Source organism: Micropterus salmoides, unplaced genomic scaffold, assembly GCF_014851395.1.
Source record: "Micropterus salmoides isolate LMB-PRFRI ecotype aquatic unplaced genomic scaffold, ASM1485139v1 Ms_hic_scaffold_19, whole genome shotgun sequence".
NCBI classification, from domain to species: Eukaryota; Metazoa; Chordata; class Actinopteri; order Centrarchiformes; family Centrarchidae; genus Micropterus; species Micropterus salmoides.
In genome coordinates this window covers 9,546,442-9,554,645 of record NW_024041039.1, presented here as the reverse complement: position 1 = coordinate 9,554,645, position 8,204 = coordinate 9,546,442, and the positions used below count along the sequence as shown (strand labels likewise).

The 8,204-nt window shown below is 39.8% G+C and overlaps 1 protein-coding gene across 2 annotated transcripts; it reads left to right on the top strand.

Moving 5' to 3' along the window:
* Positions 1-1,660: 1,660 nt before the first annotated feature.
* LOC119909806 (sex comb on midleg-like protein 4) lies at positions 1,661-6,988 on the top strand. Of its 2 annotated transcripts, none has more exons than XM_038728034.1 (8): positions 1,661-1,809; positions 2,681-2,917; positions 3,332-3,461; positions 3,597-3,797; positions 3,980-4,141; positions 4,228-4,452; positions 4,548-4,696; positions 4,812-6,988. In XM_038728034.1, the coding sequence occupies exons 1-8, from the start codon at positions 1,807-1,809 to the stop codon at positions 4,935-4,937; spliced, it is 1,233 nt and encodes a 410-aa protein (XP_038583962.1). In that variant the 5' UTR covers positions 1,661-1,806; the 3' UTR covers positions 4,938-6,988. The 2 variants fall into 2 exon arrangements, with proteins under 2 accessions (XP_038583962.1, XP_038583963.1); XM_038728035.1 differs by lacking the exon at positions 1,661-1,809 and adding an exon at positions 2,112-2,308.
* The last annotated feature ends 1,216 nt before the right edge of the window (positions 6,989-8,204 follow it).

Here is an 8,204-nt window from a genome sequence, read left to right as displayed (position 1 = left end):
ACACAAAACTGCTGTCACGCAGCAGGGGGCGAAGTTTCCTCCAGTTCAGGATCAGTTCATGATAATATTTTATGAAATTAATGTACGTAAACAGTATTATGATAATATTATAATAAAAATAAAATATATATAATGGGAAGGAGCAAAATAAATAGATGATGAAAAAACAACAGTAGCAAACAGAAAAGTTTTAAGCTTAATTTCAAGGGAAGCCGATATTTATTTAGGACAGTTGCAGCTATAGAGAATTACATTAATCTGTACAATTAGATTATCAGATAAATATCAGATATTCCAACTATTTTCTGGTTCCAAATGTGAGGATTTACTACTCAGTTTTACATGATTGTAAACTGAATATATTTTGATTTTAGACTTTTGTCATGTTCATCAGACATTCAAAGAGTTTTCGCTTTTGGAATTGATTTCATTATTTCCTTATACTAAACAATTAACTGAAAAAAATAATTCATACATTCATTGATCATTTAAAAATGTATTTGTTGCAGTCTTAATTCCAAACTTGCCCACAACACGTGATTTGGTAGATACATTTATATGACTGTACTCTACTGAAAGAAACTCAAATGTATCAAGAGAAAAAATAATGTCCCACGCTGTTCAGGCTACATTTAAAACATACACACCTGTGTCCAAGTTATGTAAAACCCAAAATGGAAACACTAAAGTGGTCTATTGTGTTTCATGTGGTAGAAATAGGGATTACAGAGAAACTGTACTTGTGCAAATCGTTGAAATTAAAACACTATATTAACAAGCTGCTGAGCCTTCCCACTCATTAACACAAGGATATGGAAAATTGTGATATATTATAAACACATTAAAGGGGGAAAATATATATTCTGGGAATATATTCACATTCATTCATCAGCTATATCATTTAGAACTGCAACTAATGATAATTTTTAATCTGTAAAAAAAAGTAATGTCTCCAAATTGTTTATTTTGTTAACTAACAGTCAAAAACCCAGAGATATTAGATTTACAATGATATAAAACATGAAAAGCAGCACATTTGAGAGACTAGAACCAGAGTATGTTTAGCAATTAAAATAATGAATTAACTGTGATCTGCTGTGATATCTGATAACTGCAGTTTAAATATTATATCTGGGGCTGCAACTAACAGTTATTTTCATTATTTCCAGAAAATAATGAAAAATGCCTGTTTTAATTTCCCACAGCTCAAAGTTTACATCTACAAATGTCTTGTTTTTTTTTTGACCAACAGTCCAAAACCCAAATATATTAAGTTTACTATGACAAAGAAAAGCATCAAAGCCTCACATCTGAGAAGCTTTAACCAGCACACGTTTGGCTTATGTTGCTTAAAAAATGTCTAAAATTATTATTCAATTATCAAAATAGTAGAAATGTATTTTTTTTTTCTGTCGATTGACTCTTTGATTAAACCCTCTGAATACTAACTTTCCGATGAATATTCCCATTGTAATTAACGGCAGAAACTCCTCAGTCCTCCTCAGTCTAATTATACCTCCTCAGCACTGAGCAGACCAAACATGGCAGACAATTGTCAGGGTGTTTCAGGGCTTACAGGCTTGTTGCCATGACAACAGGGGAGCCTTTCTACACCCCCACCCCCGTCTCTCTTTAATGCACACACACACTGTCACTCTCTCTCTGTCTGTCTGTCTCTGTTGTACACACACACGTACACATACAGTATTACAGTGGAATCCGCCTTGCTTTGAGATCTGCTATAGGAAGCAGGAAACATATAGGAACCAGAGCGAGGAGTGTAGGGACACTCCACATCTGTTTTGGATGGTGAGTGCATGATGGCTGCTTATTGTTTGTTTACATACTGTATGCTCGGACGAATCAGCTTGAAATAAGATCTATTGTGGACGTATGAATTGCTGGTTCTTCATTCCTGGTTAGCTCTGCTGCAGCATGGGAGATGTGCCACATGTTTCTTTTCTTGTAGCTGCCTTTTCTTTTTTAAAGATTAGGGTGGAAGCTGTCATCGTAATGGTAATTCATAGCTGGGTAGCCATGGTGAAGTCAATTTCCCCCTCCCTCTGCCACTGCTGAATGCATTAGTCTAATGAGATGTCTGCAGCCTGTGTGCCGAGCAGCAGCAGCAGCAGCAGCAGCAGCAGCAGTACTGTGTTAAGTAAAAGGGGACGAGGAAAAGCCACATACAGCAAGCGCAAAGATGGCTTTCCCTGCATTGTTTGGGATTTAGCTTTGTAGTCACCTTTAGGCTTCTGGGATTTAAGACAAAAGGGCTTGGCTCTTAGGCTTTCACAATAGAAGACAGCAGGTAATAGACACCCCCTCCTCTCTCTCTCTCACTCTCTCTCAGGTTTATTGGTGTGTTATCAGTGCAGGATGGAGGTGCTGTTTCCTCCACAGCTCATGCATGGCTGCCTTTTGTGTTGTTTGCTTGTTATGGTGCTCTGCTAAATACTGCTCCTCTCACCGCATTGCCCAGCTGAGTATTCTGCAGACTCTTAGTGTTTGGATGTTGCTGTTGCACATCTTTGCCAAGCCATTCTGCTTCCTCTATGTCTGCTCTAAATTGATGCTAATGCTGCTCACTAACATGTAGTTGTTGAGGAGGAGGATTAATGTGCAAGTAAAGTGCATGTGTCTTTGCATTTCCATAGCTTGAGCTTGTTTCCTTTGTCTCCAGCTCCAAATGAGTGTACCAGCAGCAACGGCACAAAAATCAGACGGTAACAACAGTGAAATGCAATCAGCTGCAGTGGCTCCCTCCTTCATCCCCAGCCAGTCGGGAAAGATACCAGGCAGGAAGAGAGGGAGACCCCCGCTCCGCAATGTCGCCAAGATGGATTTTCCCAACCGTTACCCCGAGTCGCTCCCTCCGCTCAAAGTGCCAAAGAAGAGGGGGAGAAAGCCAGGCTTCAAGGTCAGCCAGATTGGGGGGGTGGGGGGGGGAACGGGGGATGAGCTGTGGTGTGTGGATGCAGTGTGTTTAAATAATGCATGTGTACACAGAAAGACACAGACACATCGGCTCCATGCCCTTCAGGTTTTGTGGGACCCCAGAGTAACCGAGAGAGACTTAACATCTGTGAGGCTTTGTTCTGCTGTAGTCAGCTATTAAGGCAATATTTTTTATGTCAGAAGGGGTCATTCATGGAAATATGTCTGTTTTTTTATCCATAAATATCCACAAAATTACTTTTCTGTAGCATTTCACTTCAACTTTATACAGATTTGGTATCTCGATTATTCCACCATCACCATCCCTACATGATTTAATAAAGAAATGATATGCCTGTAAATAAATACAGGAATGCAAAAACTTCTCCTTCCGCAGCTCAAACCCAGGATGGTGATGACGCCGTTGGCTATCTCTCCACCCAGCAGCACCCCTGAGCCCGATATGAGCTCCATTCCTCAGGATGCCGCGACCATCCCCCACTCTGCCACGCCCCAGGTGCTTACAGGTAGGACACAAAACACAAGAAGCATTAATGGGCTTTTTGTCTTTACAATCCAGTCCTGATTTGTTTAAAGACACTTAAAGACCATTAATATAATTTAGGTTTTAAGTGCCTCCACTTATGTTTTCCCTGTGTCAGTCTGTATCTACATCAACAAGCAAGCCAACACGGGCCCCAACTTGGACAGGAAGAAGATCCAGCAGCTCCCTGATCACTTTGGACCCGACAGGCCCTCTGTGGTTCTGCAGCAGGCCGTCCAAGGCTGCATCGACAGCGCCTTCCAGCAGAAAACAGTGTTCACTCTCCTCACACAAGGCTACGGGGGAGAAAAAATATCAGGTGTTGTACAAAGACCTCCCTCAGGTGTTGCTTTCTACTTGTTCAAAAGCTTTATTACCACTTAACCTGTGGTGGTACTGAGTAGAAAACATGCATTTCTAATGGCTTAATTAGCCAATTTGTGAGAAATTGCGTCTAAACTGTGATGTTGTTTCAAGTGGTCCCCTGTTTTGCTCTTCCAGCCACATTTGATGGGAAGCAGCACCTTCTCAGCCTCCCTGTGGTGAACAGCATCGACTATGTGCTTCGTTTTCTGAAGAAGCTCTGCCGCAGCTTGCACTGTGAAAACCTCTTCAGTGATCAGCCCATTACCCAGCACAGTGGTGGCTCTTACCAGTCAGATGGTACTTCTAAATGTTCTGTCTGTCTAATGGTAGCTGATATGTTGATATAAACAAATTATTTGAGCAGATTTTGATCTAATCTTTAGCTGAAACATCTATGACTGAGGACTACCATTTAGACCAGTCCGACGGCAAGCGCTACTCCGTGGACCCTGGCGATTCTGCTTTCAACTCCATAAGCTCGTCCTATTCGCCAAAGTCCTCCTATGGGTTTCGTTCGTCACAGCAGTTCTCCAACGGCTCGGCCTCCATGAGCATGTGCCGGCAGTCGTCCACCAGCCCAAACACGTTCCCAGAGAGCAACAGGACAGGTGGGAAGTCACGGAAAGACAAAACCAGGATTGCTTTGGTGTTTATTTCTCTGAGATAGGAAAGTAAAGCTACTTTCTGTCCTCTTTTCTCCCAGGAGGTTATAATGCATCTCCAGAGTCCCAGGAGTCCAAGGCTCCACCCAATAAGGACCCATCCACCTGGTCTGTGGAAGATGTTGTCTGGTTCATCAGGGATGCTGACCCCCAGGCTCTCGGCCCCCATTCAGATGTCTTTAGGAAACATGTAAGTTTGTTTTCCATCATATTCTTGACAGCCAGACTTGTTTCACTGTTTCACTTGGCCAGAATGAATATCCAGTGGAAGTGACACCACCAACTTCTTCTCTTGCTTCTCTCAGGAGATCGATGGAAATGCTTTGTTACTCCTAAAGAGCGACATGATCATGAAGTACCTCGGACTGAAGCTGGGGCCAGCCTTGAAGCTTTGCTACCACATCGACAAACTAAAGCAGACTAAGTTCTGAAAGTCTTCGATGATATATACCCCCCCCCCCCCCCACACACACACACACACCCCCCTTCAATACATTTCTGAAGGATCACATCTGGGGACTGCAGGTCTGTAAGCCACTGGGATAAGAGAAATTTCTGGGATACTGAGAAATACCTGGGTGATGAAACCTCCTTTCATCAATCAGGCTAGCACAGTTTAGAAAAGATGATTTAGCTAGTTTTTCACATCACATTACCACTACTTAAACCTACAATAACTGATGGACACAACATTGACATGTCATCAACGTTTATGTTGATTTGACAAAGTTTTTAGCAAACATCTGCTTATTTTCACATCCGGTATTGTCAGAGCAGCATTATAATTTGTTTGGAGTCATGTTCCTGGCCACCTGACAAATATAAGTCCAATGCTCTCTTTCAGCTCTGTTTTGGTCTCTAACAACTCCTGAGGGAAATATCTGGATCTTTATCTGCTAAATGCTCCACTATGTTCACCAGCTATTCTCTAGCTGTATCTGTCTGCGGTCTGGTGCTGATTGGGTAGTGTACAGCTGCCTGCTGTGGCCAGTGAGAGTGAATCAGAACAGTAAAATTACATCCGGACCACTGAACAATGAGCTGAAAGTCGCTTTAAAGCTCCATAAAGCTGCATGGAGATGCAGATTTGGGTGATAAGTCTCTTGAGGTTCATCACTACAAGCAACTCCTTTCCCATTGTCACATTGTTTTCACGTTCTCATTGATACATTATTATTATTATAAAATATAAATTCTGTTCTTAAGTCTTGAGCAGAGAAACGTTCATATCAAGTGGGAAAAAGACCGCTAGAGGAAGTGATGTACCTCATAGCTGTAATCCTACTCTCTTCCCACTGGCTTGCTGACCTGGGGTCCCCACACATGAGGTCTACAGCTGATTCCTCTTGGTACATTTTGCTGAATATTACCATGATGTCATGTAGTGTTAATCACAAATTCACCCCTCTCATACGCTCTCTTCTCTTATTTACTTGCTCTTACATTTGGCACAGATTTTGAACTAAAAACCATCACAGTGTAGAATGCATCCTTCATACACAATTTAACATAATGTAATCAGTAAAAGACGACCAGTGTAAGAAAATGTTTTGTCTCACAAACCTTCATAGGCAGCACATCTGTCTGCTGCATGCAGATTTACTCATATATATATATTCATCATCTGACAAGAAATGTATAACAGAAAACACTTTATACCTTAAGAAACTTTGTCAAATCTCACCGTAGGATCTTGTTTACTCGCGGTTACCAAGCTGAAAACATGTCTATAACTGTACTGAAAAATGGTGCATTAAATACTACATTGCTTTTTGATTGAGAGATTTAGAAAATCATTTTGATACTATTTTTTCACATTGCTGTGTAACAAAAAAAGTAATGTCCGGATTGGATTTCTCATTCTTTTTTATTATAATTAATAACAGTATAACTTAAGCAAAACATAGCCTACATAAAGACAGTCGCTCTCTTTTTAGTATATATAAAGAAAAGCGAGAGCATTGTGAACGTGATATATTTATGTTTCGATATGCAAGATTGTCACATGCCAATTATCTCCAAAGGCTCTTCATGTATACTCATAGGAATGTTTTTTAATTCATATGTTTCTATGTTTTTATTCAGCATCGGTGTTGATACAGAAGTTGTCAAAACACACTAAACATTTAAATGTTACACTGAGAAAACCATGTAAATGGGTATATAATATAGTATTGCTTTTGTATACCACTTTTGGTGTACAGTATGCATCCTTTTTTAATCAATTAACCTTTGTAAGTGAATGCTGCTGTAAAGATATTACATGTAAGCCATGCCTAGTGAAATCAAGCTAAGGTGTTTTATTTTGAAAATCACTATGAATAAGAGTTTTAGAGAAAGCTGAGTGGATCAGTACTCTATGCTGGTGCTAAAGTTATCTATGTATTTAACTGTTTGCCTTTGTGTTTGTGAGATGTAAAGGAAATCTTATGTGTATACTGTACTGTATGTGAGTATTAAATTAAGAAATCAAGTAATCAGAGATTTGTGTGTGAGACAGACTTTTTATTTACCCATTTTAGTATTGGTTCCAACAGGATGCAGTTGTGATGGAGGGTTTTATTCAAATGTTGCTGCTTGTTTTTATACATAAGTAATTTAAATGGATCCAGATTTTAATGTGGGTCCACTCATCTGAGACTTGCTTTGGCTTGGAGCCTCAACTGTGCTTCAACACACGTGATTTAACAAAGGTGACCTACATGGCTTCCAAACTGGTATCCTCCAGGGCTCTGCATTATCGGGGCTCTCAAGGGGTCCCCATAAATTAAGAACCGGTTTACTCTTTTACTGTATATTAACATATAGGCCTACATAGAGATTGTCACAGGTTTCACTCCAATCAGCAATTTGCTGTGTAACAATTTAGTTTAGGAATATAAAACATATAGCCTAAATATGAAGCTAAAGCCAGCAGCAGGTTAGCATAGCTTAGCATAAAGACTGGACACAGGGGGAATAGCTAGTTCTGTAAAAAGACAACAAATGCTCATATTAATTAACACATTATAATCTTGTTTGTATTTCTGCACAACAAATGAAGTGTAAAAACAACACGTTGTGATGTTACGGGGGGTTATGTCTCTGGACTATTTCTTGGGCAGTGACTTCCTGGAGTGTCCACTACTTGACTGGCAAATGTTTCAAACCAAGAGATAGAAGATTTTCTACCTTTGGACAGGGCAAGGCTAGCTGTTTTACCTGCGTTTTCCTCTGTTTCCAGTCTTTATGCTAAGCTAAGCTAACTGGCTGCTGGCTTTAGCTTCATATTTATTGGACAGACTCAGGAGCGGTAGGGTAACATGGGTTAAGATGCCAGCAACCTCACCATTTAAAAGTCTGACAAATTAATTATAGGAAAGCTTATAACATAAGGCAGGGCAAGTTTATTTCTACAACATAGGCTTTTAACCAGCTACTTGTAGTTAATTATATCTGTAATTTGCACATATTAAAATGATTTCACACCATAGCTGGGAAAAATGCCTTTCTCCTAAAACTTACATTATTTATTTTACTTTTTATTATGTTACCCTAAGCATGGCCATTTCCAAGATACAAAAAAACCCTATAAAATATTATTTAATGTGTCAGCAAATAGACATTGATCCACTCTACCCTTTCATTATTTTCATCTAATTCTTGGCAACTATAGCAAGTGAGCACATTTCCCATAATGTCAAACTATTCCTTTAAAG